Source organism: Lampris incognitus, chromosome 10 (assembly GCF_029633865.1).
Source record: "Lampris incognitus isolate fLamInc1 chromosome 10, fLamInc1.hap2, whole genome shotgun sequence".
In the NCBI taxonomy this organism is placed as follows: domain Eukaryota; kingdom Metazoa; phylum Chordata; class Actinopteri; order Lampriformes; family Lampridae; genus Lampris; species Lampris incognitus.
The window spans coordinates 7,046,193-7,071,868 of NC_079220.1; the positions used below are offsets into that span (position 1 = coordinate 7,046,193).

A 25,676-nucleotide genomic window follows, 5' to 3' on the forward strand; every position below is an offset into this window, starting at 1 on the left:
CACAGTCCAAAGACATTTAGGTCAGGTGAATTGGCCATACTAAATTGTCCCTAGGTATGAGTGTGTGGTTGTGTGTGTGTGTGTGTGTGTGTGTGGGCCCTGTGATGGCCTGGCAGGCTGTCCAGGGCGTCTCCCCACCTGCTGCCCAGTGAATGCTGGGATAGGCTCCAGCAACCCTGAGAGCAGGATGAGCGGTTTGGATAATGGATGGAATGAAGCATCCTAAGATGCATTGCACGTTACATTCCAATACAACATTCAGTGAACGTACAGGCCCGCAAGCCATGTGAAAAACAGACAAGCTATACACCAACTGTTGTGGTTTAAAACAAAATAAAGCGTTCATTTAAAATGACTACTCTCGGCATTTAACAGCATGATAGCAGAAGAAATGAAGGACTTAGAATAGTGATTTTGTTTTCCTAGGGGGCGCTTTATAGCGCCGGCCTGAGGGCATTACAGTGAATTCACTGGACAGGACGTGGTCAGGTCGGCTAATAACTCCTTTTGCTTTCTGGGCCACACGTTTCTCCCAGAGGGAGCGCGAGTCTCTCTGCTGGACTCCGATGATCCTGGAGCAGACCTTAACCATACCATTTAGGCTGTTCCTGTCCTTCACAGACAACCCGTTAAACCAACAAATAAAGGAAAAAGTTAAAAGACTTTCAATAAGTGACTGGTAGAAAACACATGAGATGGTGTTACAGACATTAAAGGAGTTAAGCTTCCGCAGTAAGTGAATTCTTTGTTGTCCAGGCTTGACAATCGAATCTGTGTTCACATCGAACTTGAGTTGGGAGTCGAACGCGGTTCCCAAGTACTTACGTGTCAACAATTTGAACATCCTCACAATGTATAGTGCTAGCTTTGGGTTTATCACTGTTCCTCCTAAAGTCAACGATAAGTTCCTTAGTTTTTCACATGTTAAGGTCAAAGAAGTTATCATCGCACTAATCAAGAAAGGCAGGTAGGGCACAACCGTGATCTGACTCCGAGCCCTGAAGAAGAGACAAAAGTGTGGTGTCGTCAGAGAATTTCACTAGGTAGCTACCCTCTTTAGAAGACCTGCAGCTGTCTGTATACAAAATAAAACGCAGGGGGGAAAGAAGGCAACCCTGCGGTGAGCCCTTGTTTGAGACCAGGACATTGGGGACATCTTGGCTTTTCCCCCCTATTGTTTCTTTTCAGTTAAGTAAAAAAAAATGCCTGCAAAGGTTTTCTTAACATAAAACAGCCCTGCACCAGTTCTTTAAGTGTATTTATACAACTGTCAGCTTCATGTTCATTTACCCCATTGAGGGAATTGTTTAGTTCCTTCCTGTGTGTTGATAAGAATGACCTTCACCTTTTAACGCGACCACAGACTGACGTGTTTTTATAGGGCGCTATTTAGATCGAGCCATTTTTCTTTGCAAAAGCTACAAAATTGGGAGGGGATGTAGCAGCGACCAGGATGGCTCGGAAGAGTGGGATAATTGGCCGGATACAATTGGGGAGAAAAAGGGGGAAAATTCCACAGGAAAAAAAAGGAAAACAAAAACAGCGACAAATTTTGGTGTTAACATAACACAATGTGCAATTTATGGTGTATCAATATCCATAAAGGCTAAGGCCCAGAAATTGTCCAAGTCCATTATTCATCATCTCTAGAAAAGTTTTCTGACCGAGTAAGGGAGTTTTCAAGACCCAAGGTCTTGATTTTTTTTTTTTAAATTTTTCTAGAGTTCTAAGGATAAAAATTCCGATATTTGGTCCAGGAATAGCTCAAAAGTTGAAGGAGATTAAAAATGTTTCCCCCAAAATAGAAGTATGCATTTCTTAGCAAAATATTTTAATGAATACACTACATTTTTTGTCTAATTGAAAATTAGGCATATCGTTTCTAATAAATAGAGACGAGGGTTTAAATCAACAGATTGCATTGCCAAAACTGATGCATAAATGTCCCTTCTTAGGTTTGACATCTAGGACAATTTGGTGAATTGTCGTAGGACATTTTATGCATCTTCATAGTAGTGAGATAGAATTCATGGATACACTTAAAATTAGCTTCCTTGATTTTGTTACTTGTAAATGGGAAATGTATTCTTTCACAAATGTTTAGCCAGGTATTTTCATCTAAACCCTTCCCTAGATCTTTCCCCCAAATCCTTAATAGAATTAAGAGAAATGAATGACCTCCTTTAGATAGAATATCCTAAAATTCACTAATTTGACCTTTAATTGTAATGGAGGATTATTAATATATCCTCTACTTCAGATTGTCCTGGATAGTCTGGGTTTGTCTGTCTGTTGTTGCTTTAGTGACTTAGTTATTTGCCCCTTGCTTGCCCCCCTCTTCTGTTTCCGCTCGCAGGTTGTGGCTCTGGGTTTCTGCTGGGGTAAACAGAGCTACCTCCAGTCCAGCTGGAACGTTCTGGATGGTCTGCTGGTGTTTGTGTCTCTAGTGGACATCCTGGTCTCTCTGGCCTCTACGGGGGGAAACCGCATCCTGGGGATACTCAGGGTCCTACGGCTGCTACGCACACTACGGCCGCTCAGGTACACAGAGAGAGAGAGAGAGAGAGAGTTTGTGTGTGTGTGTGTGTGTGTGTGTGTGTGTGTGTGTGTGTGAACTGAACGTATTTCTATGAAGTTAACATGTCGTCTGTGTGTGTGTGTGTGTCCGTCCGTCCCAGGGTGATCAGTCGAGCCCCAGGTTTGAAGCTGGTCGTAGAGACTCTTATCACCTCTCTCAGACCCATCGGGAACATCGTTCTCATCTGCTGCGCCTTTTTCATTATTTTTGGCATCCTGGGGGTGCAGGTAAGACACACCCACACGTATCAGTAAAAACCCACACATACTCACCAGACATCACAACACGACTGTAAATAAACATGTATGCATGAATTTTATCTGAGTACTAGTTTGAACTGTGCAAGTCCTCAAAAAGGAATCCCCTCTCTCGCTCTCTCCCTCCCTCTGTCTCGCTCTCTCGCTCTCTCCCTCCCTCTGTCTCGCTCTCTCGTCTCTCTCCCTCCCTCTGTCTCGCTCTCTCGTCTCTCTCCCTCCCCCATCTCTCTCTCTTGCTCTCTCTCGCTCTCTCCCTCTCTCTCGCTCCCTCCCCCCGTCTCTCTCTTGCTCTCTCCCTCTCTCCGTCTCTCTCACTCCCTCCCTCCGTCTCTCTCTCCCTCCCTCTGTCTCTCTCTCTCTTTTGCTCTCGTCCTCCCTCGTGTCTCTCTCCCTCTTTCTCCCTTCCTCCATCTCTCCCTCCCTCCAGCTTTTCAAAGGGAAGTTCTTCCACTGTGAGGGTCTGGATACGAGGAACATCACCAACAGATCTGACTGCGTGCAGGCCAACTACCGCTGGATACGACGGAAGTACAACTTTGACAACCTTGGACAGGTGAGGAGGGACGTCGTCCGTCACTGGTAGACAGGGAAAGAAAAGACAAATACCATTTCATTAAGCAGTAAACAAAGCTACCGCATTTCAGTTTGAAGGTTCGGCTTGGAGACAGACTACTTAAACCCCGACACCGATAACCACAAGGGCTGTTTTTCACCTAGTACTTCATATGCTGCTGTGGGTTGTGGGGAGGGTAGCGAGCTCGTATGAATAACTGAATCTGGAATATTCTACAGCTACCTTTCATCAAGTTTCAAGACCTGACACCTGTCTACAAGCCAAACCAAACCAGAGCAGTTCGTGTGTGTGTGTGTGTGTGTGTGTGTGTGTGTGTGTGTGTACTCGTTTTTGGTTTTTTTACACAATGGAGCCCAAATGACCCCTTTAGGATAGAAAAACCAGAAACCACCTACATTGTGGGGCCTAGTGTGTGTATATGTTTCGATAACTACTGATGTTATGGTTGGGGGAAGAAGACATATTACACATTGTACCTTTAATAAATCAATGGAAAATTTACTGGAGAGCAAGAGAATAACATGTCGGCTTTCATTGTCCAGCAAACCCAATGTTTTAATCTGTAAGATATGTGGACAGGTGTCTTGATGCACGCTCAATAATCCAGCTAAGAACATCAAGGACAGTTGAATCAGTTCACCTGGATACAATGTTTATTGACAGATAGTCAATAAACATTGTATCCAGGTGAACTGATGTTTATTGACAGATAGTCAATAAACATTGTATCCAGGTGAACTGATTCAACTGTCTTCGATGTGTGGACAGGGAGGAGAATTCACTGTCACCTGTGCTTTTTAATGACCGGTCGGGTTGCTGTTAAATTTTCTCTCTGTCAATCAGAGGGGGGGAAACTTGATGACCAATATGGAGGCACAGTCAGAACTACATGTTTTAGGGCCCAGACCCACCAAACCGACTAGCGGCAACGAAGGCTGACTGTTGCATCGCCTCACGTCGCCTGCCGTCTGGGCCAAAAACTAGCACTTGAACACATCGCAAAGACTAGCATTTACATTCTGCTCTGATTCGCTAAGCTGAACAGCCAATCAGAATGATGTCGCTCACCGACGGGCTCCACCGATTCAACATGCTGAAACGGTCGAAAAGCTGCCAGAGAGGGGTCCGACTAGTGCTGACGGTGCGGGGCACACCGCAAAAACTAGGGTCACAGACACTCACCGATGGCCCAACAGTGGCTGACGGCTGGGGTGTCAGGGCCCTCACACCTTAGCTTTTCTAAATTGTGTTTTTCCCATCCAGGCTTTGATGTCGTTGTTTGTGCTGTCCTGTAAAGACGGATGGGTCAACATCATGTATGACGGGCTGGACGCAGTTGGAGTAGACCAACAGGTACACCACCCCCCCACACACACACACACTTCCACACATACACAGGCTCATACTCATGCATAGGAGCACACAACACTCCTGTCCGGTGTTTGGGAACAGACTGCATCCTGGGAGATTTGAGCTCCGGATCAGAATCAGGCTCCGGCTGCTAACCGGAGCCCTCAGGCTTTTCCCTCTTTAGGAGATCATTGATAGGTAAAACGCACACTCTAAACACGAGCTTTGTAATCTCACACCATCCAGCCAGTATTGTAAAAGGCGGGAGCAGCTGGTTCACGATGCAGCCCCGCCTGAGAAGCAGACGTGGGAAAAGAGAAAGACTTTAATCTGCGGTGTTACAGAGAGGCTAAACATGGTGCCGCTTCTCACAATGAGACAAAACGGCTCTTTTTCTGGTCTTTCAGAGGGTTTTGGATAACAGACGCAGCTGATCCTCTCTGCCTCCCCGCCTAACACCAGCACACCGTCTACGCTAGCAAGTAACGAGAGGACAACAGAGGAACTGGACATACACGTGACGATACAGCTCTGCCAAAAACCGTCTCGCTGTCTGAAAGACTCTGGAAACGACCGGCAGAAGTGTGCGGGCGGAGGCGAGGGGAAATGCGTTTACTCCTCGGGGGGCGAGGACAATTTTAAAGCTGAAGATTCGTGAAGAGTCGTGCTAAAGTTAGACAGTACGGGGCGCCCATTTTAGTGGTCGTGGTGACCATGTGACCTCAGCGGCACTCCGGGTCTAAATGTCTTTAAACACATGTTGGTTCCTGCATCCATGTGGCCATCTTTTTCTCAACATGTCTTTTGTAGCATCCGGGTAGCGTGGCGGTCTATTCCATTGCCTACCAACACGGGGATCGCGGGTTCGAATCCCTGTGTTACCTCTGGCTTGGTCGGGCATCCCTACAGACACAATTGGCCGTGTCTGCGGGTGGGAAGCCGGATGTTGGTGTGTGTCCTGGTTGCTGCACTAGCGCCTCCTCTGGTCAGTCAGGGTGCCTGTTCAGGAGGGGGGACTGGGGAGAATAGCGTGATCCTCCCACGTGCTACATCCCCCTGGTGAAACTCCTCACTGTCAGGTGAAAAGAAGCGGCTGGCGACTCCACATGTATCGGAGGAGGGATGTGGTGGTTTGCAGCCCTCCCCAGATCAGCAGAGGGGGTGGAGCAGCGACCGGGACGGCTCGGAAGAGGGAGGTAATTGGCCAGATACAATTGAGGAGAAAAGGGGGGGAAATAAATAACATGCATTTAGGTGCATTTCAATCAGATCTGTTTAAGCAAATAAAACCCGAACGTAGTATTCTGTCTCCCACGTCATGTGACTGTACTTCAGCAACCACAATGAGGATGGACCAGTTAAGATGAAGAAACAGACGATCGTGTGATTAAATTCTGTTCGCATTTCTGTTTTTTTTTATTCAACAAATGCGTCTCCATCACCCATTTAGCGCATAAACTCTTTATCGACAAAATCAAAATCCACCTCAAGCCAGCGTGAAACCTTTTATCGCAATATTGAGGAAATTTTATCAGATTTTGACATTTCCATTCAGCTTTCTCCAATGCCGTATTTCATAATGTGCACAAAAGTGCTTTGATAGAAACACAGCTATCGTCTTCTACATCAAGCACCACCTCGTATTCCTCTTTCTGCTTTACACATTGTAATAGTCTCCTTCCACGACACAAGTTAGGACTCATCCTCCTCTTTTCCCTCCTCTCTCCATGCAGCCGGTGAGGAACCACAACCCCTGGATGCTCCTGTTCTTCATATCCTTCCTCCTCATCGTCAGCTTCTTCGTGCTCAACATGTTCGTGGGCGTGGTGGTTGAGAACTTCCACAAGTGTCGGCAGGACCAGGAGGAGGAGGAGGCACGCCTGCGGGAAGAGAAGAGGCTCAAAATGATGGAGAAAAAGCGCAGGAGTAAGGAGAATGAAGGGGCTGGTCGGTAGTCTATTTTTCTGAGCACTGCCTGCATTCAGAGCCTGACGAATGATAGATAGAGATGGAGATAGGAGGAGACAGATGAGAAGAGATACTGGATGAAAAAAAGACAGGAAAAGAGAGAGAGAGACTGGCAAGCTCACGTGGACAGTGATTGGTCACTGATGAAGGCGTGGGCTGTGCCAGTCGGACGCATGCACTTGCATGGTTGCAGCCCAACCACCACCACCACCCCCCAAAACACTGAATGGGAAACCTTAGAGGTACATTTACCAACCAGTAATCAGCCTAAAGGTCTGTTCACACCAAGTTCAAACCCACGACAAGATTTAAACGCGAAACAATGCATCTCTATGAGGTCCTTCATACTGAGTACGAAACTATCGTACGGCGACGATGCATCATTTTTTTATTCGGAGCTTGTTCGACTTCTGTGTTTTTCAGAGACCATAAAAAACTTTCTGACCACTGAGCTGTTAACTTTAAATCGCGTGACAGAGAGCTCATGTGACTTGAACAACTCAACATGGAGGCAGAGCTGTTGATAACATTGGTATCAGGGTACCAGGAACTATGTGGTAGAAGTCATAGCAGTTATAAAACCCAGTTGGAAGAGGCCTTATGGTAGATGTTCTGTTAACTCGGGGTGAGGGAACCGTGATCTGGTGGCCACAGTGGTGTTGTACTTATGTATCAGCATAGTGCCCATATCTTACTCTATAAATGTAGCGAATTCAGGGGCAGCCGGGAATCAAACCCGGGTCGCCCGCACCACAGGCGACTACGGTAACCAGTCAACTAAAGGGTCTGACCCATTAGCCAAGGGCTAGCGAGTCTAGTCATCCGTGGTCGTTACAGTACCCCCCTCCTTCGGGAAGCGCGTCCCCGTGCTTCAGCATATCAGCTCCCTCACGCCTCTGGGTGCACTAGCTTCCGATGGCCTCACGGTCTCGCCGTCCCACCTCTGACACCAATGTAGCGAGTTCAGGGCGCAGCCGGGAAGCGAACCTGGGTCACCCGCACCACGGGCGACTGCGCTAACCAGCAGCCAGGAATCAAACCCGGATAGGCCGGACCATGGGCGACTGCGCTAACCAGTCAACTAGAGGGTTTGACCCGTTAGCCAAGGGCTAGCTAGTCTAGTCATTCGTGGTCGTTACATAAATAACGATCATGTTCTTAAAAAAGACGTTTAGAGTTCTGTTTAAAATTTAGTTCACTACTGACACCAGTAGGGAAACACTAGCGGTGTTCAGGTTGATGTGCCTAAATGTGTGTGTGTGTGTGTGTGTGTGTGTGAGAGAGAGAGAGAGAGAGAGAGAGAGAGAGAGAGAGAGAGAGAGAGAGAGAGAGAGAGAGAGAGAGAGAGAGAGAGAGGAGTGTGAGTAAGTGAGAAGCTCTTCCAATCCTGGCCTTCCTATTATCAGTGATGTAAATAAAGCCAGACCCAGCTTCACATACCTCTCATATTAATACAATAATCACACATGATATAGTAAAATATGATCCAACTCATCATAAACACACGGCCAAAAACTGCTCTGGGTCGATTGGTTCCCAGTAGTGTGTAGGTTCTTTCTTCAGAGAAGGTCCTTGCATGGACACGGTACAACTTCAGGTCTTGAATCACTCTGTAGAACTCCCCGTGAATCAGGTCTGAGAATGACAAAAAAAAATCACATGGGAATCGGTGTGAATGCTTTCGGTGTGAAAAAAAGTCATTTTATTTTGTACTTTCATGTCATTTTGTGGCATCAGTCTTGGTGCGAACAGACATTTAATCTGTAAAACTGGGATAACCTGACTCACTTTAGTCTTCAGAAGAGCCATTCTAGTGGCTTTTTGCATGTTTCAGCCTATTTACAAAGAATGGCATATGCTTTACGTTATTCCTGACCTTTTTCCAAAAGCATCCTTAGGTGTTTTAGATTTTTGAGTAATTACACGATCTTCCAGTTGATTTTAAATTAGTTGGTCAAATGGTAAACCCACCTTGGTTTTTATGGGCTTCTGTGGCGAGCGTTACTGCCGCCATGATGACATCATGGACGTTTGAACTTTGTTTGTGGCAGCTTCCATCTCACAGTGTAGCTGCACATGTGCAGCAAAAGGTGTCACAACACAACACACCTCGGCTATCTGCACCAGAACCATTGAGGCAGCGCGTTAAGTCAAAATGGAAACAAACCGTTTACCAATCAGGTTGCCCCGTTCAAAATCACATCCTTTCTTCTATAGCAGCATGGTGAGTGTCAAAAAATAGACTGGACATCCATCAACCCACCTGGGACTCATAGATGCTCACCTCCCAGTTTCACTTCCGCAGCTGGTTAGGACAATCTCATTATTATAATTATAGTGATATGTCTTTGCATTTGATGCTAGCTCGCTACACATGCAGTTAGGACGAGGGCTTTCAAGAGACAGTTTTCTGGCGGAGGCATACATTCTGATACATGCAGATTTCCTCTTCCGGTGTGGGAAGATGGTGGTCCGAATACACGTTTGCAGCAGCCTCACCCTGTACCAGTGTGGGAAGATGGCGACGTGAACTTACTTTTGCGGCGGCCTCACCCTGTGCCGTCCATGCAGTGTCTTTGTCCACGTCTGCGTCTAAGTTTGTGTCTTAGTTTGATGGCTGGGAGAGCTGGCGCTGGATTGGCTGGGAGAGCTTCTGCTGCGTCCTGCGGGCCCAGGGACTACCGCCCTGCCTGGAGCTGCACCCAAAGAGGAAACACCGAGGGTGGTGTGACAGGATGCGGAAGCGGGGCAGGCTAAGCTAACTGCTAGCTCACGCAGACCGGAAGTTCCGATGACACCGAGGGCGGTCTCCCAGTGGCCTCGCCTAGCGTTGACTGTGTTTTTAGTGTCATCGTGTGGAGTGCGGAGAGGTGTGTCGAAGGTGTCTGGTTGGCAGAGCTGGCATTGGATCGGCTGGGAGAGCTTGGTCTGCTGTGTCCGGTGGGCCCAGGGACCACAGCCCTGCCAGAGCTGCGCCTGAGGAGGAAACACCGAGGGCAGTCTTACAGGACGTGGAAGAGGGTCAGGCTAAGCTAACTGCTAGCCCATGCAGACCGGTACTTCCGACAGTCACCCTGCATTCATTCTCTTGGACAGTGGGTTTTTGTTTTTTTGTTTTTTGTTTTGGAGTTTGAGATATGTGGGGATTGGGATTACATCAAGGATCGGCTCTGAGCCCTTTCTTGTTTGCAATGGTGATGGACAGGTTGACGGACGAGATCAGGCAGGAGTCTCTGTGGACTATGATGTTTGCAGATGACATTGTGATCTGAAGCGAAAGTAGGGTGCAGGTTGAGGAGAGCCTGGAGAGGTGGAGGTATGCACTGGAGAGAAGAGGAATGAAAGTCAGTAGGTAGGAGCAAGACGGAATACCTATGTGTGAATGAGAGGGAGGACAGCAGAATGGTGATGATGCAAGGAGTGGAGGTGAGGAAGGTGGATGAGTTTAAATACTTGGGGTCAACAGTCCAAAGTAACGGGGAGTGCAGAAGAGAGGTGAAGAAGAGAGTGCAGGCAGGATGGAGTGGGTGGAGAAGAGTGTCATGAGTGATTTTTGACAGAAGGGTACCAGCAAGAGTTAAAGGGAAGTTTTACAAGATGGTGGTGAGACCAGCTATGTTAAAGGTTTGGAGATAGTGGCACCGATGAAAATACAGGAGGTGGAGCTGGAGGTGGCAGAGTTGAAGATGCTAAGATTTTCATTGGGAGTGATGAAGAAGGACAGGATTAAGAACGAGTATATTAGAGGGACAGCTCAGGTTGGACGGTTTGGAGACAAAGCAAGAGAGGCAAGATTGAGATGGCTTGGACATGTGTGGAGGAGAGATGCTGGGTATATTGGGAGAAGGATGCTGAATATGGAGCTGCCAGGGAAGAGGAGAAGAGGAAGGCCAAAGAGGAGGTTTATGGATGTGGTGAGGGAGGACACGCGATGGCTGGTGTGACAGAGGAAGATGCAGAGGACAGGAAGAGATGGAAACGGATGATCACGGGAGCAGCCAAAAGTAGTAGTGGTAGTGGTAGTAGTAGGAGTAGGAGTAGTTTGATATATGTGTTCTTGTAATTTTTGGATATGTGTGTTTTTGTCTTTGTGTTGCACTGCTATGGGCTGGGGGCTGATTTCCATACGGTGCTGAGGTGAACAGAGACCGGTGGCTGCCTGGAAGGTCAAAAAAACTGCAATAAGCTTTGGAAAACGGTTGGAGTGACGTAAAGTATATGCCATTTGTGATGAATGGGCTAAACGTGCAGAAACTCTGGTGCGGCCCTTCAACAAGCCCCCATGTGCCCCTACTGTACGAACTGATAGTACACGAGAGTAAATATGTATGTCATGCAACTGGAAAAGTATAGAAAACAAACTTTTAGCAGAAACCTTGTGCATGCGAAGTGATCAGTTTGGACAGCTCGTACATCACTACTAGCATAACGTTAATTCACTGGATGAGAATGCCCCCTCCAACCCACACAATGCATGTTTGACCCCCGACCCAGAGGCGTCTCTCGACACAGGTGGTAAGAGAGTATTACCTGTAAACATGCTTTGACCGGCAGACTCAGAAACATAGCAGGCACTTTGGCTGCCAGACCCACAACATGGGTAAAAACAATTGTTGGGTTAGTATTTGTAATGCTGTGTGCAGTGTCCAAAAGACAGAAGGGGGAAGAAAGGATAGCTGATGGAGGAAGAGACAAACGTACACATTGGCCGGCATTCAGCATCATATTTTACTACCTGATCCACATCCAACACATCATTTCAGTACGAGGCCGCGTCTGGTAAGAAGACGTTGTCTTTAAACATGCTTTGACTACTGGACTCAGAAACACCACAGAACCACAACAGAACCACAACAAAGCCACAACAGAACCACAACAGAACCACAACAAAGCCACAACAGAACCACAACAGAACCACAACAAAGCCACAACAGAACCACAACAGAGAAGCACTTTATGGTTTTATGAGACAGGCAGCTCCTAGTTTTTTTATATGGGCTGCATCTCAATAATTTTAAACAATCATTTTTGGGGGTGTAAGAAAATATCAATACAGTTAAGCATCCACGATGTCCGGGTAGTGTAGCGGTCTATTCCGTTGCCTACCAACACGGGGATCGCTGGTTCGAATCCCCGTGTTACCTTCGGCTTGGTCGGGCGTCCCTACAGACACAATTGGCCGTGTCTGTGGGTGGGAAGCCGGATGTGGGTAGGTGTCCTGGTCGCTGCACTAGCGCCTCCTTTGGTCAGTCGGGGCCCCTATTCAGGGGGGAGGGGAAACTGGGGGGAATAGTGTGATCCTCACACGCGATACGTCCCCCTGGCGAAACTCCTCACTGTCAGGTGAAAAGAAGCGGCTGGCGACTCCACATGTATTGGAGGAGGCATGTGGTAGTCTGCAACCCTCCCTGGATCAGCAGAGGAGGTGGAGCAGCGACCGGGACAGCTCAGAAAATAAGGTAATTGGCCAAATACAACTGGGGAGAAAAAGGGGAAGAAAAAAAATACAGTTAAGTATCCTGATACTATCTGAACTGATTTCCAAAAACACTTAAAGGGAAAGTTCACCGATGGTTTTGTCTATGTTCTGTGGCCCGGACCCGTCCCACATCCAGCACTTTCATCCGGCCCACATACCACGTGGAATGATGGCACTTGGGCGGTCTGCTCCTGTTTGCCAGATCTGAGCCAGAACCAAGCCATAGCAATGCCGCATGTGCCACATATTTGCCAAAGGTGGCCAGTATTTGTGTTGTGATATTTGGGCCATATTCACCATTTACCACACGGGCCACTTCAGGGTCACATCCAGATTACATGTTGCCCAGAGCACCGCATCTTTGCCAAAAAAAAGGCCCACATGTGATTTGGCATATTTGGGCCATATTTGCTATTATACATGTGGGCCACTTCAGGCTCACATCCATTTTGTCAGGGCCAGAAGAAGACCATCAGTGCCGCATCACTGCCTGAAGTGGCCCACATGTGGATGCTATCTGGGGTCAGAACTGATGAGTAATGTAGACAACTGAAGCAATGAAGTCTTCACTGTTTACTTTACTGACAGAGAAATCGGTGTTGTCCTGCTCACCGTCTTTTCCATAGCATATACACGTACCAGAATGCATTGCTGCAAGCTAGCTTCTAAAATCGTCTGCGCTAATGTTGTGAGACATCATTCTTCCCATTGGAAACCTACCCTAGCTGAGAGAGTGAGGATGGGTTTTTTGAAGAGGGCGATTAGAGTAGGTGTTAGTCTTTCTGGCCACCGATTGACGTCACGATACGACAGATAACTCATTTCACTGCTGCTTCAGAGATGCAGAAACGATCAGGAACAACAGCAGGTGTTTTTCGTGTGCTCGCCCAGTCACAGATAGACAGAGATAAGGTTCAAAATCGGTGAATTTTCCCTTTAAGATGACACACAAAGAGACTTGGTAGTGGCACTACTTCATAGTGGAGTTTACATCTCTGACCACTAGGTGGCAGGTAACAGGGGCTACGCAGAACCACAAAAGCAGAAGTTCTCGCCAGTGTCATGCTAGCTAAGACTCTGATTACCCTGATTTTATGGATTTTGCGGTGTTTTCTTTGAGATTTATCTAAAATTTTAGAATTTCTGGGCATGTTTTGGCCTAATTTGATAGAAAAAAAGAATTGGCAATGATGATGTAACGATTGGCAACCATTTTTGGACTCCTCTGCAACTCATTTAGCGGCATGACGTGTGAAAATGAACGCAAAGGTTGATGAACGAGGGGCGTCCGGGTAGTGTGGCGGTCTACTCCGTTGCCTACCAACACGGGGATCGCCGGTTCGAATTCCTGTGTTGCCTCCGGCTTGGTCGGGCGTTCATACAGACAGAATTGGTCGTGTCTGCTGGTGGGAAGCCGGGTGTGGGTATGTGTCCAGGTCGCTGCACTAGCGCCTCCTCTGGTCGGTTGGAGCACCTATTCAGGGGGGAGGGGGAACTGGGGGGAACAGTGTGATCCTCCCACGCGCTACAGCCCCCTGGTGAAACTCCTCACTGTCAGGTGAAAAGAAGCGGCTGGTGGCTCCACATGTATGGGAGGAGGCATGTGGTAGTCTGCAGCACCTCCCCGGATTGGCAGAGGGGGCGGAGCAGAGACCGGGACGGCTCAGAAGAGTGGGTTTATTGGACGGGTACAATTGGGGAGAAAGAGGGGAGGGGGAGAAGAATAATCTGGATATTTATCAACAGCTGATGTATATATGGCTCAGAGAGAGGGCCAGGTACCATTGGGGCGAAAAAAGGGAAACATCTTTAAAAAAAAAAAAAAGATTGATGAACGACAGATAAATGCAAAAAGACCCGCGGCTTTTAAAATATAAATGGGCTTTATTGGGCAGTACCAACATGCTTCAGCCCTACATGAACCAGATCAACCTCACCAACTCTCTGAAAAATAGTCAGCATTCGTTTTGATAGAGGGGTTGGTCTCAGTCTTCACGTCAACACAAGAAGGCGTATAAGACTATTGAGATACATCCTCGGGGGAGGAAACTACTGATGTCATTGGAGACAACAGCTGCTGATGTGTGTGTTCAACGCCACCGTCATCGCCCAACAACTTTGAAACAAACCGCAAAATCTGCCCCCGTTTCATAGCTCTCACGCGAAGTTGCCAGTTTTTTGAATCAAGAGACGACAAATAGAACTAAATACGGTCCAGAAAACGGGCGGGTCTTACAAGTCCCAATATTGTGAAAGGTTGTGCGGTTGTTGAATGCACCCCCAGCGACCTCAGCCACAGATAGTCATGTTTACACCGAGGGCACGTCAGCATGCTGTGAAGATGGGCATGGAACGCCACACAGGAGGGTCACTTATATACCCCCCCCCCACACACACACACACACACACACACACACACACACACACAAACTGGACATGTGACTACATGGTGGATATGTACTTTTCACTTAGAGCAGCAATATCAGGGCAGGGTTCTGTTTAAAAGTAAATGAAAGAGCTGATAAAGTTCAAAATCCTCATTAGAGACAAACTTTCACCGTGATATTGTTGTACTAGCCAACATGTTAGGGTATAATTAGGAAAGAAGGCTGGACATTCAGACCCTGTTTACACTTGGTGTTAAAATGCGTTTTGGGTGATCGGATCACAAGTGGACAGCGAGACACATCGCCCTTTACACCCGTGTCTATCATGCGTCTCCAAATGCGTCCTGCCAACCACTTGTGATCAGATTTCGTTACTCCGAAGAAGAAGAAGATTTCCTGTTACGTCCCTGTCGGGGACGCATCGGGACACATTAGCGTTTACACAACAAAAGATATGTGGTCAAATGCGTCCCAGAGCACCTCGGCAAGTGGTTTGAGTAACCGGTTCACAAAACATTTTGGTGGTGGTTTACACTTGTGTTTAGTACCGGCCACTTGTGATCCGATCGCAAAAAACACATTTTAAAAACCAAGTGTAAACGGGGTCATCGTCAGTAAAGTAAAGCCTATGTTGAAAATAGAAGGCCTTCATTTGGCAGCACAGGTGATTGGATCGAACCAGGCCCTGATACTGTATACACACACACACACACACACACACACACACACACACACACACACACACACACACACAGCAAGCTCTGATGCCCGTTCCACAACCATCACACCTCCAAACGTGACCCTCTCTGTGGCGTTATTTTTAACACATGCCGTATTTTCAGTATCTCAGATCTGAACAACTGTCATTCACACATGCAATCTGTGTGTGTCTGGGTGGCGCGTGAATGTCTTGCTCTGTGTGTCTGTCTGGGTGTGTACATGTCTGTGGGTGTGTACATGTGGCTGTCCCTGTGTGTACATGTGCCTACATGTATGTGTGCACATGGTTGTGTGTGACTGTGTCTCTGTGTGTGAATGTCCTTGTTTGTACACTAAAATGTGTTGGTGTGTGTGTGTGTGTGTGTTCATTCTGTGTTTGTGTATCTGTTGTATTTGTGTGTGTGTGTGTGTTGCATTGTATTTGCATGTGTGTATTTGCGTGTGCGTGTGCGTGTGTATTTCAGAGGCCCAGCAGAGGCCCTACTATGCGGACTACTCCCCCGTGCGTCTGTCTATTCACACGCTGTGCACCAGCCACTACCTGGACCTCTTCATCACCATCATCATCTGCATCAACGTCGTCACCATGAGCATGGAGCACTACAACCAGCCGCAGGTAACGTGTACACGCACACACATGCACACACGCGCACACATGCACACACTGACTAGCTTGCACATGCACCCATACTTTTATGTTATGTCGTTTAAGTTTTTTTTTTTATTTTATTTCAGCAACGCTTTTAATTTTATTTTTGTCAATTTATTTATTTTCATTTTGTTAAATTTTTTATTTTATTTTTATTTCAGTTTATTAAAAACATTTTCATTTTATTTTTTATTTTATTTATTATTTTTCAATTAATTTATTTTTATTTTATTCATTTTTTTCATTTCATTTTATTTCTTATTTTATTTCATTTTATTAAACTTTTTCCATTTAATTAAATCTTTATTTTATTTTACTTTGTATTTTGTTTTATTTTTTATTTTATTAATTTTTTTTTTCATTTTATTTCAGTAGGACTTTTTAGGTTAGAAGTGTAATACATACAAATGCAGCCAGTAAAGCAGAAAAGGGCTATACTGTGTACATTTATCCTCTCACACATATTCTCGCCATTTTCAGTTTGGATAAATTTTGACGTTACCGCAAAATAATGAACTGTAGGTCAGATAGTGAACTGTAGGTCAGGCACGTAGACTGTCATGAAATATATGTTTGCGTTTGTGTTTGCACTTGCCCGTGGATGGTCAGTATTTGGAGGAGGTTCTGAAGTACTGCAACTACGTGTTCACCGTCATCTTCGTCATCGAGGCTCTGCTGAAACTAGTGGCCTTCGGTCTGCACCGCTTCTTCAAAGACAGGTAGCACACGGCGGCACGCGGTCGCACCTCATCTGTCGTCACTTTGCTAACCATGGAAGATGCTTGCTATGCAACCAAATTTGCCCCCATCTGGGGCGTCTGGGTGGCGTGGTCGGGCGTCGGGCGTCCCTACAGACACAACTGGCCGTGTCTGTGGGTGGGAAGCCGGATGTGGGTATGTGTCCTGGTCGCTGCAGTAGCGCCTCTTCTGGTCAGTCGGGGCACCTGTTTGGGGAGAAGGGGGAACTGGGGCTAATAACGTGATCCTCCCACGCTATTACTGGGGAGGGCTGCAGACTACCACATGCCTCCTCCCATACATGTGGAGTCACCAGCCGCTTCTCTTCACCTGACAGTGAGGAGTTTCACCAGGGGGACGTAGCGCGTGGGAGGATTTGTTATTCCCCCTAGTTCCCCCTCCCCCCTGAACAGGTGCCCCGGATAATCAGAGGAGGCGCTAGTGCAGCAACCAGGACACAGACCACATCCAGCACGGCCAGTTGTGTCTGTAGGGACACCCAATCAAGCTGGAGGTAACACAGGGATTCGAACCAGCGATCCCCGTGTTGGTAGGCAACGGATAGACCGCCACGCCACCTTCACGCCCCCCGGGGTGGTCTGTTTTACTTGATATTTGCATCCACTTTAGCACTGTATAAATGACATTAATGACTAGCTAAGTGTGTGTGTGTGTGTGTGTGAGTGTGAGTGTGGAGAGAGTGTCAGCTCACATATGATGCAGATCTTGTTGTGTGCATACATTAATAGAGATGTGTGGGTGGTTCTTGCATCAGGACCTCAGGAGGTGTGTCTGTCTCCTGTGTCAAGCGTAGGTTATTATGAAACTAAATGTCTACCAAGGGTTAGCTAAATTCTTAATGTGTGTGTGTGTGTGTGTGTGTGTGTGTGTGTGTTTAGATGGAACCAGCTGGACCTGGCTATTGTGGCGTTGTCTATTATGGGAATCACCTTGGAGGAACTGAAGATGAATGCGGCGCTTCCCATCAATCCCACTATCATTCGCATTATGAGAGTACTCAGGATAGCCCGAGGTATACACACACACACACACACACACACACACACACACACACACACACACACACACACACACACACACATGTACACACCTCGTTAGTGCTTTGATACACAGGATTCTGAAGAGGATTATCATTTTTATGACACCAAGGTAATGTCAACAGTAAATGTTTAGAACGCAGACACACACATGCACACACACACACACACACACACACACACACACACACACACACACACACACACACACACACACCCCATCAGTTGTTAAGAGCTGCCTTTGTGTGTGTCCTCAGTGCTGAAACTGTTGAAGATGGCCACGGGGATGAGATCTCTGCTGGACACCGTCATGCAGGCGCTGCCTCAGGTAAACACCAGGTGGCGTTACAAGGAGTTGTTTTTACACACTCCTCTTTAGTACGGGTCCATTTCTATTTTTGGGGGGTGGGGGATTTTTCCCCCCTTGTTCTCCCCAATTGTATCCGACCAATTACCCCACTCTTCTGAGCCGTCTCGGCCGCTGCTCCACCACCGCTGCCGATTCAGGGAGGGCTGCAGACTACCACATGCCTCCTCCCATACATGTGGAGTCGCCATCCGCTTCTTTTCACCTGACAGTGAGGAGTTTCGCCAGGGGGATGTAGTGCGTAGGGGAATCACGCTATTGCCCCCAGTTCCCCCCTCTCCCGCCGAACAGGTGCCCCAACCGACCAGAGGAGGTGCTAATGCAGTGACCAGGACACATACCCACATCCGGCTTCCCCCCCGCAGACACAGCCAGTTGTGTCTGTGGGGACGCCAGACCAAGCTGGAGGTAACACAAGGATTCGATCCGGCGATCCCCGTGTTGGTAGGCAGCGGAATAGACCGCTATGCTACCCGGACGCCCCATACAGGTCCATTTCTTGTAATGACTAGTGTTTGTCCAAGGAAAGAGGATCTTATTGCTCACAGTTTCTGCTCACAATTTTTGTTTCATGCAGTCACCTTTTTCCCAAAGTGTCAATACTTTATTTTGAGCAACAAATTTTATTTTATTTACTTATTTTTTGCCATTTTATCCCAACATTGTAAGAGCTGCCCACGCATCTCGCTTCTCTCATTGTGGGCCACCAAAGTTCCCATTCCATGGTGCCGTATGGTTGACATGTTCGACAAAGCATCGATATATAATGGTTAGGTATAGGGTTGAGGTTAGGGTGTGATTAAAGCCACAGTAGGCAATTTTTTGTGCTTTAACTTATTATGACGTAAATGTTGATTTCATAGGCCCTGTGATGGCCTGGCGGCCTGTCCAGGGTGTCTCCCCGCTTGCTGCCCAATGACTGCTGCTGGGATGGGCTCCAGCATCCCTGTGACCCTGAGAGCAGGATAAGCGGTTTGGATAATGGATGGAGGATGTTGATTTGCTCAGTGTAATGGCTATAGAATAATGACACCATCGGCATTTAGATTGGTTCCCTATAAGCCTCGCTTTCTCTTTTCAATTCTGCCTGCCACCAGGTTGAAAAGTTGCCTACAGTGGCTTTAAGGTTAAAGTTAGGTAGCGGTTAACTTGCTGCGTCTCATACAAACGCGGAAGGGTACCTTGTGTGTGATACATCGAGGCTTTGCCAATAGCATGAGTATAATGTTATTATATAATAGGATGAAAATTGGCTCTGTGGCCTGGCAAGGCTCAATACACATGTGTTTGTGTCGGGGGGGTGTTATCAGCGGTCCTAAGCCTAAGTGCAGATAATTAGATCAGAGCCGCAAACCCCCTTGCGTGGAACCAGAGCACCACATCTCCACACTCGCTGGTCTGTTATGTCTGTACAGGATTCTCGCCGTCTTCGTGAATGTTTTTGATAAAGGATAAAACCGGCATCGACGCTAACTTCTCCAACCACAGAGAGGTTGTTTTCGAAATACGCCGCCGTTCGTTGTCATCATCATCTAAACCACCCCCCCACCGTTCTCTGGGTTGTCCTGCACATTTCTGCCGGGCTATAGGTCGATTCTCAACACATGTTCTCCAGACGAGCATTTCACATAGCAAAAACTCAGCCGGGCTCGTGAAAACATTTAGGCTGGTGTCACGAGGCTAGGTATATCCAACCCAGTTACATGTTTTTTTGGATTTTTCTCCCCAATTGTACTCGTCCAATTACCCCGCTCTTCCAAACCATCTCGGTCTCTGCTCCACCCCCTCTGCCGATCCGGGGAGGGCTGCAGACTACCACGCCTCCTCTGATACGCGTGGAGTCGCCAGCCGCTTCTTTTCACCTGACAGGGAGGAGTTTCACCAGGGGGACGTAGCGCATGGGGGGGATCACGCTGTCCTCCCCCCTGAACAGGTGCCTCGACCGACCAGAGGAGGCGCTAGTGCAGTGACCAGGACACATACCCACATCCGGCTTCCCACCCGCAGACGCGGCCAGTTGTGTCGCCGTAGTTACCTCCGACCTAGCCGGAGGTAACTACGGCGATCCTCGCGTTGGTAGGCAACGGAATAGACCGCCACACCACCCGGACGCCCCTCATGAAAGATCTTCACCAACAATACCACAACACCAACAGCCGAAGCCCAGATTTTTTTTCTTTTTCTCTCATTGTATTCTGGGGATTCGGAGCAGTCACACGACGCTGCAGTTACCACATATCGCCACAAGTGTCATCACAAAAAAAACACACAATCTCCAGGGCTGTAAATGATTACGATATACGTCGTTTCATCAAGCCCGCCGGTTTGCCGTTCCCGAGGGCTTTGAGTTAGCCAGGTTTACGCTGTACTGTGCCACGTCGACGACATCTGTGGGGTTTCTAACACGCGTGTCGTTTTGTCGTTTTCAGGTGGGGAATCTGGGCTTGCTCTTTATGCTTCTGTTCTTCATCTACGCAGCGCTGGGAGTGGAGCTCTTCGGCAAACTGGGTCAGTCACACCACCGGGAGAGAGAGACACACACACACACACACACACACACACACACACACACACACACACACACACACACACACACACACACACACACCATCGCAATGCGCACTCTCGGGCTGAAAGCTTTTTGACTACACCCATTCCCACCACAGTCACGACTCTTCGATTTTTAGCAATTCTCCCTTTCGCTTGAGTAATGTGCCTCGTGAAACTTCACTCTCCCTCTTTCTCTTTTAATTTCTTGCTTTCGCTCACTCCCCCCGTCTCTTCTTCTCTCTACCGAGCCAAATCGAATTCACGGTCTATTCTGAGCAGGGGCAGATCACGCTCACGTCCACACATTCATTTCAATATTGTTTCACCAAAAGGGCCATCTCCTCCAAACTCATCCTCCAAGAGAGCAGATGAGACAGAGAGAGAGACAGAGAGAGAGAGAGAGAGAGAGAGAGAGATGGAGAGAGAGAGAGAGAGGGAGAGAGAGCAAGAGAGCGAGAGAGACAGAGAGAGAGGGAGACAGAGAGACAGAGAGAGAGGGAGACAGAGAGGCAGAGAGAGACAGAGAGCGAGAGAGACAGAGAGAGAGAGAGACAGAGAGAGAGGGAGACAGAGAGGCAGAGGGAGACAGAGAGCGAGAGGGACAGAGAGAGAGCAAGAGAGCGAGAGAGACAGAGAGAGAGGGAGACAGAGAGGCAGAGAGAGACAGAGAGCGAGAGAGACAGAGAAAGAGCAAGAGAGAGAGAGAGACAGAGAGACAGAGAGAGAGAGAGAGAGACAGAGAGAGAGCAAGAGAGCGAGCGAGACAGAGAGAGAGCGAGAGAGACAGAGAGAGAGCGAGAGAGACAGAGAGAGACAGAGAGAGAGCGAGAGAGAGACAGAGAGAGACAGAGAGAGAGACAGAGAGAGACAGAGAGAGACAGAGAGAGACAGACAGAGAGACAGAGGGCTGAAGATGAACAGTAAAGGCTCTTGAGAAGACAAAAGGACCATCTCCTCCAAACTCATCCTCCAAGAGAGCAGATGAGAGAGAGACAGAGAGAGACAGAGAGAGACAGAGAGAGACAGAGAGAGACAGAGAGAGAGCGAGAGAGAGACAGAGAGAGACAGAGAGAGAGACAGAGAGAGAGCAAGAGAGCGAGAGAGACAGAGAGACAGACAGAGAGACAGACAGAGAGATAGAGGGCTGAAGATGAACAGTAAAGGCTCTTGAGAAGACAAAAGGACCATCTCCTCCAAACTCATCCTCCAAGAGAGCAGATGAGAGAGAGACAGAGAGCGAGAGCGAGAGAGGGAGGAAGACAGGGAGAGAGGGAGACAGGGAGACAGAGAGCGAGAGAGAACAAGGGACAAAGAGACAGAGAGCGAGAGAGACAGAGGGAGACAGACAGACAGACAGACAGACAGACAGACAGACAGAGGGCAAAGGCTCTTGAGAAGACAAAATGAAACCGTTCCTGTGATTTGAAATTAAAAATGGCTCCCTCAGTGAAGCCTTATTAAAATTCTTCTCCTGGTGTCAGAAGAAGCAAAGGGATGTCTGCTCTCCATGTATCTGACGGAGAGTGAAGGAACGCTGCTCTCTATTTTCCTTTTAGCTCCGGCTTTTGTCCAGATGTAATTAGACACAAAAAAAGCTTCTTTTTCTTCTTCATCTTCCCCCCAGATGTTATTCTAAGCCCAGTCATACGCAGTGTGCTCAGCTGATGTTATCTCATTCCCAGCTAGTTCATAGCTTCATCCGTCAGGTAGAGCCCAAAACCACATGTTTTCACCAGACAACCATAGAATTCCATGTTCTTCTTCTTCTCCTTTTTCTTTGTTTTCCCCCTTTTTCTCCCCAATTGCACCTGGGCAATTACCTCCACTCTTCCGAGCCGTCCCGGTCGCTGCTCCGCCCCCTCTGCCGATCCGGGGAGGGCTGCAGACTACCACATGCCTCCTCCCATACATGTGGAGTCACCAGCCGCTTCTTTTCACCTGACAGCGAGGAGTTTCGCCAGGGGGACGGAGCGCGTGGGAGGATCACGATATTCCCCCGAGTTCCCCCTCCCCCCCCGAACAGGCGCCCCGACTGACCAGAGGAGGCGCTAGTGCAGCAACCAGGACACATACTCACATTTGGCTTCCCACCCACAGACACGGCCAATTGTGTCTGTAGGGATGCCTGACCACGCCGGAGGTAACACAGGGATTCAAACCAGCGATCCCGATGTCGGTAGGCAACGGAATAGACTGCCACGCTACCCGGACACCCAGTGTGTTTCTGAACTAATAAAAATTATAGTCTATATGTTTAGTCTATTATTCGGAAGCCTGCTTTTTATTGTTTTATGGCCTGTCGGCCTGTCCAGGGTGTCTCCCCGCCTGCCGCCCAATGGCTGCTGGGAGAAAGGCTCCAGCATCCCCGCCTGAGAGCAGGTGGTTTGGATAATGGATGGATGGGTGGATGATAAAGCAATATTTTTTCCATCCATTATCCAAACCGCTTATCCTGCTCTCAGGGTCGCGGGGATGCAGGAGGTCTACGCCAGCAGTCATTGGGCGGCAGGCGGGGAGACACCCTGGACAGGCCGCCAGGCCGTCACAAGGAGATATATATATCGCAATATTTTTTTCTGCTTAAAATATGTTTAATGCTACAGAATACGGTTTGAAAGCTGGTCTGTTTGCATCGTGTGGACGCTTGGTTTTCCGTTCCACCTGCTGGGACCAGAGCAGGTAGTTAATGTTGACTTCGCCGTACCTCAACATGTCTTTCTTCTACTCATTCAGATCAAGGAGAGTTTGAATTCACACTGTGCAGTGGATGAGACCAAGGACGGGTTTTCATAAATGCTGTGCAAACATGGCTATTTTTCTGAATAATCCAGTGGAACATTTTGTCGAATATTTTCTTTGGCTTGTGTGTTTTTCCATTTTCAACTCGGCGGCACTCGAAAATCTTACAAACTCAAAAGGATCTGTCGTTTTATGCTCCCTACACTGTATCTCACCCCACGCACGTAGTTATTGGATTGGCCATTATTGGCAGATTAACACTCAATCAAAATGGCTGTCCATGCAGGGCCTCTGGGTGGCGTAGCAGTCTATTCCGTTGTCTACCAACACGGGGATCGCCAGTTCGAATCTCCGTGTTACCTCCGGCTTGGTCGGGCGTCCCTACAGACACAATTGGCCGTGTCTGCGGGTGGGAAGCCGGATGTGGGTATGTGTTCTGGTCGCTGCACTAGCGCCTCCTCTGGTCGGTCGGGGCACCTGTTCAGGGGGGAGGGGGAACTGGGGGGAGTAGCGTGATCTTCCCACGCACTACGTCCCCCTTGCAAAACTCCTCACTGTCAGGTGAAAAGAAGCGGCTGGCGACTCCACATGTATGGGAGGAGGCATGTGGTAGTCTGCAGCCCTCCCCGGAACGGCAGAGGGGGTGGAGTAGTGACCGGGACGGCTCAGAAGAGTGGGGTAATTGGCCGGACACAATCAGGGAGAAAAAGACGGGGGGGGGGCTGTCCAAGCGTCACGTCGCCCAGTGAATGGAGGTTAAGGAGGTTATTTCCCTGGTGAAATACACACCATGCTGTTGCTGGTGTTGTCTCGGGAAAGGAGAGGTCTATCTAAAAACTGAGAATGGAGCAGTGTATTTCTTGGAAGATTGTCCTTTCTGCCCCTTAATTAATGGGGGATTCACTGCGGTTCTGGGAGACTTCAGATGTCTGAGAATCAGTTTATATAAGATTATGCTACCCATCCCTTGGTTCAAATCCTTCTTCTTCCTCTTTCGGCTTGTTCCCTGTTTCTCAGGGGTCGTCACAGCGGATTTTTGCCCTCCATAGCTTTCTGTCTGACGCGTCCTTCTCCCGCAGTCCAACCCTCCTCATGTCCTTCTTCTATCTCCATCTTTTCCTTGGTCTCCCTCTTTTTCTTTTGCCAGGTATTTCCAGGTCCAATACCTTCTTTCCTATGTAGTCTATGCCTCCTCTCTGTACATGTCCAAACCATCTCAATCTGGTCTCTCTCAAATTCTCATCCATTCCTCTGGTCTTGAACGTAGCTCTGACGTCTTCATTTCCCTTCCGGTCTTTTCTAGTCACTCCCAAGGACCAACGCAGCATGTTCATCTCTGCTACCTGTAATGTAGATTCTAGCTTCTCTATTGTTGTTCACTGCCTCCATACTGTGGAGCACGGCAGGGATGACCATTGATTTGTATACTTTGCCCTTTACCCTCAATGGCATTCTTCTGTCACAAAGTACTCCAGCTACTTTCCTCCATGAATTCCACCCAGATGTGTCCTTTTCTTGACTTCCTTCTTACCACTGCCTTCTGTCTGTATTGTCGATCCTAAGTACTTGAATTCGTTAACTTCTGGGACATCTTCTCCTTAGGAGATGTCCCCTTTAGGAGAAGATGTACCCTTGATTCAAATCCTTACAATATGAAAATAGAGGTTAGGTTAAAAGATACTAGGGTCCCCCCCCTTTTCTCCCCAGTTGTATCCGGCCAATTACCCCACTCTTCTGAGCCATCCCAGTCACTACTCCACCCCCTCTGCCAATCCAGGGAAGGCTGCAGACTACCACATGCCTCCTCCCATACGTGTGGAGTCACCAGCCGCTTCTTTGCACCTGACAGTGAGGAGTTTTGCCAAGGGGACGTAGCACATGGGAGGATCACACTACTCCCCCCAGCCCCCCCCCAACCAAACAGGTGCCCTGACTGATCAGAGGAGGCGCTAGTGCAGCAACCAGGACACATACCCGCATCCGGCTTCCCACCCGCCGACATGGCCAACTGTGTCTTTAGGGACACCTGATCAAGCCGGAGGTAACACAGGGATTCGAACCGGCGATCCCCGTGTTGGTAGACTGGAGTTTTCCTTTAACAGTGTAAAAGAGTAAAGTGGTTCTGATGAAGCGTTTGTGACTTCAAACAATATCAAACAGATTGATGTGAGCTTGCTTGCTAGCTACAGAGTTTGGAGCCACTTGGGATGGAAAAAGAGAGTGGCTCTGAAAGAAGAGGCGGATGAGGAAGCGGAGACAGAA

General features: G+C 48.1%; 1 protein-coding gene across 1 annotated transcript in view; it reads left to right on the forward strand.

The window, feature by feature from the left end:
- The window catches only part of cacna1ha (calcium channel, voltage-dependent, T type, alpha 1H subunit a), a 127,759-nt gene that overhangs the window by 75,761 nt on the left and 26,322 nt on the right, over positions 1-25,676 (forward strand). The window contains exons 17-26 of the mRNA XM_056287636.1: positions 2,357-2,541; positions 2,679-2,805; positions 3,263-3,388; positions 4,673-4,762; positions 6,493-6,706; positions 15,778-15,929; positions 16,572-16,681; positions 17,600-17,733; positions 18,016-18,086; positions 20,555-20,633. Coding sequence (XP_056143611.1) covers positions 2,357-2,541; positions 2,679-2,805; positions 3,263-3,388; positions 4,673-4,762; positions 6,493-6,706; positions 15,778-15,929; positions 16,572-16,681; positions 17,600-17,733; positions 18,016-18,086; positions 20,555-20,633 — 1,288 coding nt within the window. The remainder of the gene's footprint in view (positions 1-2,356; positions 2,542-2,678; positions 2,806-3,262; positions 3,389-4,672; positions 4,763-6,492; positions 6,707-15,777; positions 15,930-16,571; positions 16,682-17,599; positions 17,734-18,015; positions 18,087-20,554; positions 20,634-25,676) is intronic.